This window comes from Agelaius phoeniceus, chromosome 1, assembly GCF_051311805.1.
Source record: "Agelaius phoeniceus isolate bAgePho1 chromosome 1, bAgePho1.hap1, whole genome shotgun sequence".
In the NCBI taxonomy this organism is placed as follows: Eukaryota; Metazoa; Chordata; class Aves; order Passeriformes; family Icteridae; genus Agelaius; species Agelaius phoeniceus.
In genome coordinates this window covers 146,886,100-146,898,977 of record NC_135265.1, presented here as the reverse complement: position 1 = coordinate 146,898,977, position 12,878 = coordinate 146,886,100, and the positions used below count along the sequence as shown (strand labels likewise).

The 12,878-nt window shown below is 41.0% G+C and overlaps 1 protein-coding gene across 1 annotated transcript in view; it reads right to left on the bottom strand.

The window, feature by feature from the left end:
* The window catches only part of TG (thyroglobulin), a 147,541-nt gene that overhangs the window by 60,139 nt on the left and 74,524 nt on the right, over window positions 1-12,878 (bottom strand). The window contains exons 39-41 of the mRNA XM_077173556.1: window positions 11,569-11,662; window positions 7,583-7,742; window positions 2,913-3,112 (exon numbers count right to left, since the gene is read on the bottom strand). Of these exons, the coding sequence (XP_077029671.1) occupies window positions 2,913-3,112; window positions 7,583-7,742; window positions 11,569-11,662 (454 nt within the window). The remainder of the gene's footprint in view (window positions 1-2,912; window positions 3,113-7,582; window positions 7,743-11,568; window positions 11,663-12,878) is intronic.

Sequence of the window (12,878 nt, the reverse complement as noted above, 5' to 3'; positions counted from 1 at the left end):
GAAAGGACCCCCAGACATCCTCTGCTCCACCAGGGTCACCTTGAGCCATTTGCCCAGGACCATGTCCAGGTGGCTTTGGAATGGAGAATCCACAATCTCCCTGGTTGACCTATGCAGACACTCTGTCATCCTCACAGTAATGACATGATAAAGTGACAAAAACTAATTAAATGTGCCATAGGAATGGCTGGATTTCACAGATGGTTATGGAGAAATTCTGTGAGGTCTGGTCATTTTTACAGTTAATTGAAAGACTTCATTTTGGGAAACACAAGCTTGCAAGGGATAACAGCCCACAGGTGATTTTATACAAATCTGACGCTACCTATGAAATGGTATCAGAAGTACAAAATTTGGGTAGGGATGTAGCAAAACTGGTATCTTGAAAAAAGTACCCAAGAGAAGTGGTTGGTTTGTTTGAGAGGGAATGAGACTGGTAAAGGGAGAGAAAAAGGAGAGAGGAAGAAAGGGAATCTAAAGAGTAGCTAATTACCAGGATCAGGGATATTTAGGGTCCATGTCAGACAGCCCCGCACATGACTGCAGTAGAAGAGCAATAAACCTTCTCTTTGCACCATTGTCTGATCTGCTTCCACGGCCAGGAGGGACCTGGTGTCCTCCCTTGCACTGGGTGGAAGAAGGTTGGAAGCTGCCCTTGGCACCCACCAGGAATGCCTGGAGAGGACACCCAACACAGCTGCCCTCTGCAGCCCCCTGCCATCCATACCACTGATCCAGTCACCTACATCAACACTGCACTGGTAAAGTAATTGAGTGATCAAAAAATGAAGTCAAATGCCAGGTTAATGCTCGTAAACCAATTAAAATCAGACCAGAATTACTGATAACACTTATTTCTAATCATACCACTGATGAATAGAAAAGATGAATAAACTCTAAAAAGATGAATAAACTCTAAAAAGATGAATAAACTCTAAAAAGTCCCCGTGATAGCTTTGCACTGATTTTGTTCAATCTGTTTTCAGATTTGTTCCAAGCAAAAGCTATTACAGGGTAGACACAGAAAACTCAAAAGCATTTTGCTATTTCAGGAGCACATTTTCTAGTAAAGAAAGTTTCATGCACCACTCCTCTCTGCATGCTCAGGAACAGCATGGTTTTATCATGCATAACAAATACAGAAAAAAGGAGCACAAAGCTGACTTTTGCAGAAGAGCTCTATTGAGGGATTTTCCCTCAGGAAATGTATATCTGGTATATATTCTCAGTTTCGTGATTCTAGTCTGTGTGCACCTCCTTTTTTACAGTAAAATTAAAAGTACTCAATGATTTTGGTGTCTTTGAACAAAAACATCCCTTCACAGGAGAGGTAAGTGAAAAACCAACTTTAGCACCACTTAAAAAAAAAAAAAAGATGGATCAAGTATACTTTTAAACTACAAGTTACTTCAGTTGTTGCTTGCTTTTTATATTGTCAGTGTATTTCACAAGAAAATTAAATTCAATGTGAGGCTGTCAGGATAAATAATTAACACTACTCTGAACTCAGTGGAGATGCTGCTTTTGCCAAGACAGTGGTCTGCACAGTCCAGAAAAAAAATCATATAAACACTAGAAAAGTGGGAAGAATTGGTGCTCCTATCTGCTCATTGCACTTGCCACTGTTTTCCATTAACCAGTGTTCTGCTGTAGGAGGAAGAATGAGTTTAAACTTTTTTTATAAAAGAAAATACATAATGTGGAACTACTTTCTAGAAGCAAAAATAAGCAAAGAGGTCCTTACATTTCCCTTCCCTAAGTGGCTCAGCTGTTAAATTGCACTGTGTCCTGCCACAGTTTTCACAGGACCCCATCCTCAGCCATGTCAGTAAAGGGTTTGTGACTTCAGAGTAGGAGGAAACTGAGAGAAAAGTACTCTGGGTCTTCTAGCAAATTAAATTCCGTGTCAAGAGCTGACTAAAAATCTAGGAAATTCTGTGTGAGGAATTATCTGATCATGACAGAAAAAAACAATTAATAAACAGCAATTTTCAAAAACCTCCTTTGCCCTCCTCACTAGAGCGATGCAATTAAAATAAACATATTGAGCCACAGGGATGCAAAAGAAAGATATGTTTCCTGAAGCAGGGACACAGTGAAGAACAATTAGGTACTGAATTAAGATGTCATTATATTCAAGGCAGCATTTTATTTAATTGGGCCCTCAGCTTCCTGAACCAAGAATCCTATTCCACTGCTCACTGTTCCAAGGCAGCACTGCTAGCAGAGCTCATTTTGTCCAAGTACCATTTCTGATGTATATATAAACTTCCTCTGGTGATTAAGCCTCATTTCAGAGCACACTGAGGCTGTGAAGATAAATAGCAGTAATGATGCTGACAAAACTGATATCAGAGTCCTGAGACTCAACACAGGAAAGGCTGTAAGGATATGGATCACTTGGAGTGACTGAGAAAATGGTCTAAGCTGACAGGAAACAACCCCATCTGTAAACTGATTTTTACTCTCTGAAACTTGTTTTTTCTTTTAAATGAAAGCTGTCTTAAGATCCGATAAAAAGACTGGATAATTTAACATGTGGGAGTTTGGCTCATCAGTTTCAGGGTCTAAAAGCTGCTGACCAACATCAAATTTATGGAATGGAAAGTAAGCTGTTGTACCTCCAGGTTACGAAACAAGGTTATTTATATAACACACAAAAAACCACAGTGACGAAAACTGGATTCTTACTATGAGTAAACCAAACACCAAAGTGCATCTCTTGTACATCCTGGCGAAGCATCCAGCTCCTGGAGATAACAGTCACAGGTGAGATGAAAAATAACTACAGCAACAACAGCCCTGGCAGGGTATGGATGAAATAAAACCAGCACCCACGCGCTGCAGCATCCTCATCTCTGTAGCAGCATCCTCTCCCAGTGCAGGTGAGGCTGAAGCAGGAATGAACTCACCATCAGCAGCAGCCTCCTGAAGAGCTCTGTGCCCGCTGTGTCCGTGAGCAGGTGGGCGCTGGTGACGTCGGCCCCGCCGCGCGCGGCGCCCACGGAGACCCGGCCGGGGTCGCCCCCAAAACTGGCAATGTTCTGCTGCACCCACCTCAGAGCTGCCAGCTGGTCCCAAAGGCCAGCATTCCCTCTGGCCTCAGCAGAGCCTGGTGGAGGAGACAAAACACAGCTGAAAAGAAAGCTACAAACACTGAAGTTTGGGGTAAATGTTACATTTTTTGCAGCTCTTGCAGATGAAACTTGACAAAAAAGATACCAGGGTTTAAAAGTCTGAAGTGGTCTCTTCCAAGGTAATCACTTTACACAGTGACTCCATTTCAGTTTTTACCACTCCACAGGGCAGCCCTGGGGGTGCTGCTTTGCCCCAGTGATAGAAAAATAACACGTGAACTTCTAAGCTTCATTAGGACTAATCATGGCAGGAGATGAATCCAGGCTCAAGTGTCCATAGATTTACCCATAGGATTCTTTTTCTACATAAGTAGCTCAATCTTAAATGAATTAAAAACAAGCAAAACAAATCTGTGTATTTGCCAAGTTCACAAGTTGGAAGGGATCTATAAGAATTACTGTTTTCCTGGAGTACACCAGACTGCATGTTTCCTTCCTACATACCTCTTACACTTGCCCTGCCTGACCAATCATAAATCACAACATCTTGAATTTCTTTACACTCTTCCAGATATTATTTTAAAATTTATAATATTTCTGTCTCTATTCTTTGAGATCGTCCTATGACTATCCAATACAAATCTGATATATATATATTGTAAACATTAAAAAAAAAAATTAATCACGTGCTTCTCATGCTTAAATATGACCACCTCCTTTTCAACACCAGAAAGTGGTAACCTGATACTTTGACTAATAAGTAACTAATGCTGAAAGCATCTAATGATGCAAGAATGTAGGTAAGCTTGATTTTATGTCAACAAAAGCAGAAATAAGTAATTCCTCCATGGTTTGTAAAAAAAGGAACAGAAAATAATTATTCACTGTCTGCTTCTTTTTAATCCACAATGAGCCATTCATTTTCAAAGTTTTAAAATTCTTCACATTTAAAACTTGGAAAAATCCAAAAACCCACAGGATAAAACAGAAAAGCTGTGAATAGAAACACAGCTGAAACTATTTGTTTCTTCCATTGCCAAGACCAAATAGTGCAAGTTTAAAATAAGGGTGGGTTCAGAAACTAGTGAATTAAAATTAACAGAAAGTGGGATAAAAAGATGCTGCTTTGTGGACAGGTCTTGAGCAAGGAGCAGTTTAAGTGTACATCCTGTAGTGAATTCCTGAGGTATCAAGCACACCAGTTTACACAGCAGAGTAAACATAGAGGAGAAGGGATTAATGGTAACCTTGCAGATCTTAGAGGTGCCCACACTACAACAGCCATTGTTAGGAACAGCCTTTCAGCAGGGCAGCCAAAAAGTGAAAGGCCCAAAAAGCCATTACCTACAGCCACTGCTTCAGATGATCAGTCCAAGCCACACCAGTGAAGCAATGGAGGAAATATTTTCCCTGCTTTGTTTTTTAGTTTTGTGATTTGATTTTTTGGGTTTTTTAGTTTGTTCTGCATACCATGACCAGTTCTCAGAGCTCTCAATCCAGCAATAAACCCACTTTTTAAAAAGGAAATCTCATTTTAAGGATTTGCTCCATCCCCATTGAGACCACTCCAAAGGAAGTGAAATCATAGAATCAGTCAGATTGGAAGGGACCCTTAAATCATTGAGCCCAACTGTTAACCCAGCACTGTCAAGTTCACCACTAAACCATGTCCCCAAGTGCCACATCTACATATTTTTAAATATTCCCAGGGATGGTGACTGAACCACTGCCCTGGGCAGCCTGTTCCAATGTTTTACAATCCCTTTGGTGAAGAAATTTTTATGTGCAGATCCATGTAAATGTTTTAGCCACACAATCTGCCTTGCTTTCACTATACTAAACAAAAAGACCAAAAAGGGAAATATAACCAGTTCCTTTCTCCCTGGCAAAAACCACAATTGGGTTGTGAAATGTACCACACTGGAGAACAGATGCATGCATGGATGGACCTTCATAGGAGTTAGACTGAAAGAAACATGTCTGCCAGGAATCTTTTCCACTGCCTTTTTGCAGGAAAAGATCACATTCCTGAGAACCACAGGAAGCTGAAAAGAAACCAGAGTCCTCGTGTGCTTCCTTCTGTTACTACTAAACAGAACAAGAACAATAGTGCTATATTAAAGCATGAAAATTGTTCTGGTTTATATGACTTCATGGAACCTTTAAAGACTAGAAACTAAAAACATGACTGTCTTCTCCAAACTCTTGCCATCCATATCACTGGCAACTCACTTTAATTTTTTTGGACACAAAGGAAGAAGTGGAGGCATTAGTAAGAATATGCATCACTTTTTGCAACATTAATGGGTGATAGCAAATTTAATTAAACATCTTTTATATTTAGAATAAAGAGAGCTCTTTCACTTTTTGCAAAAGCCCTGCCACTGAGAGATCAGAAGAACTATAGAACTAACAAAAGCTCCATCCAAACAAAAGGAAATCTTCTGTTTTCACTATCCTTCAATTCCTTAAAAACCCATTTAACTCCTTCCTTTCTAGTTTTGTAATTTGTTACAAATCAACTTGAGAAGATTCAGGACTTTGCTTAGTTGGACAATCAAACTAATATTACTCACAAGTTCATAACTTTTATTTCTGACTGCAGGGTCTTCAAACAGCCCTGCAGTGAAGCCCTAAGGGTGAACTCCTGCTCCCTTTCAAACCAATGGCAAAAGTTCCAAAGGCCCAGGTGCAGGAGACTGGAATGACTTAAATAATCACCCATTTGTGGTCACAGCACCAAGCCTGACAGAGTTCAAAGTGTGTTTGGACAACATTCTCAGGTGTATGGTGGAATTCCTGGTTGTCCTGTGCAGGGCCAAGAACTGCACTTCAATTATTCTTGTGAGTCCTTTTCAACTTCAGATATTTTGTGATTCTAGGACTGTAGGATTTTCCCAAATACACACCATGGACTCCTCAAAGAGGAAAGGGCCAGAAAAGACTGAACTTTTCCCTGACCACAGCTCCACAGTACAGAGAGCAGGAGAAGGTCCCCAAAAAGTCATGTAATGAACCACTTCTGTCTGAAGGTTTGCAGGAATGCCAATTATGGACACCAAGCTCATGTATTGACATTTTGGAACATGCAGGCAGAACCCTGTGAAACAGAGACCAAATAATTTTCCTAAATTATGCATCATCATCACATAAACACTGCTGCATCACATTCAACCCAACTAGCATTTTCCACTTGGGAGGAAACCTAGGTGAGGTTCACAGGGCTGAAGGAAGGTGGTGTGGGCAGTGCTTGTACTGGAAGCTCCCACAGCACATATCCACACTACATTTGGCTCTAGAAAAATGAAATTATTCCATCACTTTCATTAACATTGGGTTTGCACTGATGTAAACAGTGATTTTTTTTTCTCCAGATACACCCATGACCAAATTCTTATCTAAATAAGTAAGGATCTTGTAGTTACAGCTCTCTATTTACAGAATGAAAGAGACTTTTCTGTGAGTAAGCTTTGAACAAAACAGTAAGCACAGAAGGGAAAAAATAACCAACAACTACAGCTATAACCTCAAACCAGGCAAAATCCACCCAACATCACTAGCAGTGAACACTCAAAAGGATCATGAGGCCAAGTATGTAGGTCAGATATTTGCAAACATGACAGCCTAAAAGTTATAAGTGTATTAAAATGCCCACTAAAGAGACCAAGGATTGCCACCAGACTGAGCTCCACTTGCAGCTGTTGCGTTTTCTCTCAATGGCTCTCTACCTTAAGTTCCCCTGCCCCAGGCAGAAGTGAAAGATGGTAGAAAGAAGCGTGTTCTCTACTTGCTTAAAAAGGCATGGCTAAAAAAAGGCAAAATGAAAAAAACAGCCCCCAAGACCTGATGGTACTACCCCAAAGATTTAGGGAGATTGAATGTGTGTTTTCATACCTCTTTGTACAAGACAAAATCCTGTTTGTAATGGGAATTTGTATAATTTTTAATGACAATTGGCATTAGGAGAGCGAAAAATCCTTTGCACTGGAACAGGAGGAAGGGTTGCAACACAGAACATGCAAATGTTGAGTCCCATCCAGGCCAGTGCAGATTCAGATTAAATGTGGCAAGTTCTTCAGAGAAGTCAGGCTGAATTGTTAAGGAAGCAGCCAACTACCTTTGTGCCTTACTTTCCATCCTCTCACATCCTTCTTACCATGAACCTGCAGTTATCTGTCTCTGCCCCTTCCCCACTCTGACATGGGCACAAGAGAGCATCAGCAACATTTCATGGATGGAACAGGTTGGAAGTTGGAATAGTTGAAAACTCTACCCACAATGATTGCTTTGATGTAGATATTGGATTTGGTTTGTTGCTCTCCCCTTTCTCTTTAGATCAAGTCTCCACTATTTCTTGGTCATTTTTTTCCCCCAATAATTTAGAAAAAAAATCTGTGAAAGATATACGTTACTTGAGTTAAAAAAATAACTTGAAAAAGTAAAAATCAGAAACAGAGGAGTTACAGAATGCATAATTCTGTTTGCCCTGGAAACCCATGACTTACCAGTGCTGAGGAAGCCAAAGACGCCGACCCGGTAGTTTGCTGTCACAACGATGACGTTACCAATGGCAGCCAGGTATGACCCATCCAGGGTTGTCTTTCCCTCCTCAGCCTTGTAACTCCCTCCATTGTGGAAGAACAGCAACACTGACATGTTTTTGACCTGCCATGACAATGACCAGATTAATACTCCTGTTGCTTTGGTAGGTCACTGATGATAACACAAGAAGCTTCCTCATGAACATTATCTAAGCCATTTATAACTTTTTAAGAGTGACCATTAAAAGGGAATATCTGCCCATCTGTCAGGAATTTAAAGGGTGTTGTCCACAATTGCCCACAAATTGTCTGCAATGATCTGAATATCACAAAGAGGGCACTATCTCCAGTATAAAGTAGATCTAACAGTACCACAGTATTCCACCAGCCAGAATCTCCTCTAGGCCAGCTCCTGCTGCCTTGGCCACTGAGCATGTGGTGTGCTTGTCTTTGCTAGAGCACATGTGCTTTACACAAACATGCAGGAAAAGTTCAAACAAGTGGGAAACAGGAGAAGGAAAAGGCCTGTTGGGTTGCTCCATCTTGAGTAAGACTAGCTCACAGCTGTGCAAGCTGCTTCCTGCTCTCAAGTCTTCAGCACTCAAACACTGTCTAGTCTCAAAAATGTCACTTGGTATTGATAACACTCCATGCTCCTTCAGTGCCCATGGATATTTTCCCCTACCAGATACATAGAGGGATTCTGCAGAGAAGGACTTTGTCTCTGCAGAGGAGAAACCCACATCTCACAAAGTACAGATGGACTCTGTCTCAAAAGAGCCCAGCAGGATTCCTGGGATGGCAAGGAGTGCCAATCTGCACCCATGTTAACACTCCTGGCAGAGCTACATGATTTTGCACAGAAACAGAAACTTTTTTCCCAGAGCAGCACCAGGGATGGACCCTCTCTGCACACACAGCAGGGCTGCTGCTGCATCAACAGGAAAAAGGCAGAACAGCCCCAGGACACCTCAGCACTCACCAGCAGGTTACAGACACTCAACAGAAACATCCTTCAGTGAACAGAAGGGGGGAGGTTGGTTTGGTTTTCCCCCTTCCTGTAGCAGCATCAAAGTACATCTGGGGCTGGTTTTCCCTGCACCTAGAGGGCAATGGGCTCTGCTGCTGTTATTTTCTGGATGGAGCTTAGCTAAACACAGCAGTCCCATCTGTTCTGGCAAAGAATGTCTCCAGCAAAAACACCAATGGCTGTATGGGAGAAGCAGCAGAGCAGCGATGGCTGCAGCATCCTGCAAAATTACAGATATCTGTGTGCACTCCTCACTTATCTCTCTGATGGATCATTTCAGGGGCTTCTTGTGAACATAACAATGTTGCCAAGAAAACACAAGACATTGCAAGCACTGAGACAGACAGTTGTTTTTTCTCATGAACTTCTCTTGAACTGAAACTGCCTAACTTGCAGTGCCTTGTCCCTGGTTCCCATCCATTTCTGCACTGCATGCAACACAGAGAGAGATGGGGGTGAAGAAAAAAATGAAATCATCTGTTTTCACATGGAAATTCATTCTGCAATACAACCACATCAAGTTCTGTCAGCTAAAATGGTATTAACAGTTATATTTAGCCCACTCCATCTCCTCAGCTCAGCATGGTTAACCCTGAGACTCATGCTAAGCATTTCCCACATGTTCACAGTCTCCACAGCACCATGACCTCCAGCTGCCCTGTAAATTGCATGTTACATTATTCTGAGTGACTTTACACAATAAAAAGCTTACAAAGGGCAAATATGGGCAGTAAAATTTGGAAATGGGAAACCAAAGCCATTGACAACAGCTGCAACAGATATGGAGTAATTCAGGGGAACATTTAGCACTGGGACTGTGCACAGAGCCAAGTGTCTGGATGCAGCATTCCCATTTCTTTTCTGCACCAAGCAATGGGAAGCCCAGCAGCTCCATCATGGTCTCATGGGAACTCTGAGCAGGGGCTTAGATCCCACGTGCAAACCCTAATGGGGTAATGAAGTTCAGCAGCCACCAGGATGCTGCAACTCAGCTGGAAATCTGAGAAACTTCAGAAAATTCATAAGCATCTTCTCCATCACAGAATGACAGGATGGTTAACCTTGGAAGAGAACACTGTTGGGGCCATCTGGTCCAAGCTCCCTGCTCATCCTTCTGTAAAATACTTGATGAGCTACTTGACAGGGACAGATTTAAACTCCACCAAGACAGGAAACCTTCAGTGCTTCTACTACTGTACAATATTGCTCTGTAAAGAATTGAGTGCAATGGGGATGACACAATAATGATGGGAATATGCAGGAAATGGAGAAAGAACAGAGAGGGTTTCTATTCCTATTTAATGGGGATTTTTAAGTCTTGATCTTACAATTAAACCCTTTCTAAATAAAGGCAAAGCGCAGCTTTGCTGAGCAAGTGTGACAGGTGGTCATGACTATAGGTGGAAAAAAGTCAGAAGTGCCAGTTTAACTGTGGTACATGTAGCTATGGAAGCAAAATTATGTCATTCACCTTCTTCAGTGCTTGACAGTTTGAGAGTCCTTTGGTGACAGGCAGCAGTACCTGCACCGTACTCTTTTTGAGGCTCAAAATGATCCTGAATGACCTCTGCATTCACTGCTCTCTGGGAGATTTTATATTCCGTATTTACTAGCTAATTTAACTTTCCACAGGCTGAAAATATATAACTATCTATCTGCATGTGAGTAAAAAATAGAGGTTGCCACAAAAAGAGAAGGAAAATTCAATGCCTTCTGTTCCCAGCTACTTCTCCAAAACCAGAAATTTTAGTTCTCTCCTGGACTAGACTTATGCATGTAAAACTGGATTTTCTTGATTGGACCTACTTCTACCTTACAATTTAAAAAAAGACAGGAGAGATTCAGTTCACAGGGCTGAGAAGGAGAATAGAGAAGCCTATTTAGTCTTTAAGTGGAAAATACAATGGTTTCAAATAAAGTATCTTGAAAGCAGCTCTTAAGCATGGATGGCAAACTGCCTGGGACAGTGACCTGATGTTTTCAATAAGTGGTGATTGCACTCAAGGCAAAATGACAGCCTCATGCTGCAGGGAGAAGACAGATTGCTGGTCTCTCTGGTGGTTAAAATGGGCCTGCAAGGGACTCTGTGCTGCTGTCAGATTGCTAAACCAGCTCTTTCCAGACATGCAGTATGACAGATTCATAAATTTCTATTACAACTACCACCACCTTCTGAAAATTGCCAGTACTGTGGAAAAAAAAAAAATGTTCCTGTCTCTGGGCCTACTCCTCAATGGGATTCACATGTTATTCAGCATCTTCATCACCAGCCTCCCAAGGGCTGGCCAATCATTTTAGCTTGGCTTTAACTTGCAGCTTTCTTTTATATCTGTTTAGAATGAGAAAATCAAGAACTTTCAAATGAAAATTCTTCACACTCTACCAGTGGCCCAGCCATTTTTGGAAACATCTATTTTTAACCTCTGTGAGCTGGCCACAAATCTAGCACTGCTTGCCACTGTCATTTCCCAACAGACTCCCACAGATGTCAACAGAGGAACAGTAAAGAGGAGGGTGAAAAAAACCATCAGCAGCCCCCTGTCTGCTGGTAAATGTTGATGTATTGTATTGCATTCTTGTCTCCTGGACAGATGGTCTGCTTGCAGGAACACTGCCATCTCTGTCCTTAATTTCTCCTCCTTTGCTGTCACCTTCTTCTGGTGTTGTGTTTCCCTCTCTGTCTCTCTCTTATCTCTGGCTTTTTAGTGTGCTGCCCTCCTAGTCACCCAAGAAAGCTCACACAAAGCCTGTGGGGAATGCTCTTGTACCACTAAAGACACCAGAGTGCCTAATTTAACTTTGCAGGCTTTGTGGACAACACAGGCAAAACAGCCACTCATGCCAATTAAAAGCACTTTGGAAAGAGACAAACCTCAGCTACAAAAAAAAAAATTTGATTTTAATTACATCTCATACTTACAGTGGTGTCAGGAACAAAGATGTGCAGATACAGACAGTCTTCACTGACAGACTGTGGTGGGGCCTCTCCATCTCCTGGCTGCCAACATGCTGCCCTAGAGACACAGATTGAGAGTCACAATAAAAAAGGTTTTTACTCTTCTGCCACTGCTGCTACTTCCTTATATTTTCATGCATTAGTTAATAAAATCTTTAAATCTGTAAATCTTGATCTCATTTAAAACTGTGCCCACCTGTAAGTTAACAATAGCTAAGTAGGTTTGTATACATACACATAATCCATGGCATTTGTGTGCCTAGAACTCCTTCTCAGAAACCCTGCCTCATTTTAAAAACCTTAAAACTTAAAAATGTGCTTTCAAAAAACCCACACTTTACATAAACTGCACAAAATTAGCACCACCTGTAAAGACAGCAGGGCTGAGGCTCACAGGCAGTCTCCCCTCATACCTACAAAATCCACTCTTTGGCTGAAATGCTGGTTATTTATTTAAATTTCTAATAATTTGTGAGCTACATACATTGTGATTTATTTCCCAGTGGTCTGTGGGCTACATTGCATTGTGTTTAATTTCATTTCTAAGGTCTGTGGGAAAATTTGGTAACTTCAAAATTTTAATGCATTTTTAAAATCTCTTTGTTCTAAGCATCATAGCAGACATTAACAGTTTCAATTTATGTTTAAAGTACCCTTCCAATAAGAATTCAGTAACCAACCACATAGAGAAAATTATTTTCTGGCCATCATCTGAATGAGATTAATCTGCTCAAGCTTATCAAGCTTGAATCAAGTAGATGATTTTTGCTGTTCAGTGATAACCTACTTTGAAGCCAGTTCCTCTATTTCACAGCTTTATCCATAGCACACAATTAATTAGGGGAAGACTCACAATTTCTTAGTGAAGAAGCCAAAAGTGCTTCAGAAATTATGGTAATAGCTCAGAAAATTATTTCTAAATTATCATTTTTAAAGCCCTTGTAAAATTTTGTCCTAAAGGTGTAAAGAAATTATTAGAAAACTACAAGGAAAAGGACCAGACTTAATGGAATTCTACAATTTATTTTTTTTCATAAGGGGGAGATTCATCTAGGATGGTGATGTCACTCAACAACTTTCACACTGGCATAGTGGAGTTTGGACATCTCCAAAACAAAAAAACTGCTGAAGCTGCTTTTGGCAGAAAAAATACAAATTTCCATACAATTTCCAGTACAAATGTAGTACCTATTTTCCTGCCAGGAAATCAGGTATTACATCATTAATCATACAGTTTTCCACAGGGCAGCAGGGATCATCACCTGTGATCAAGG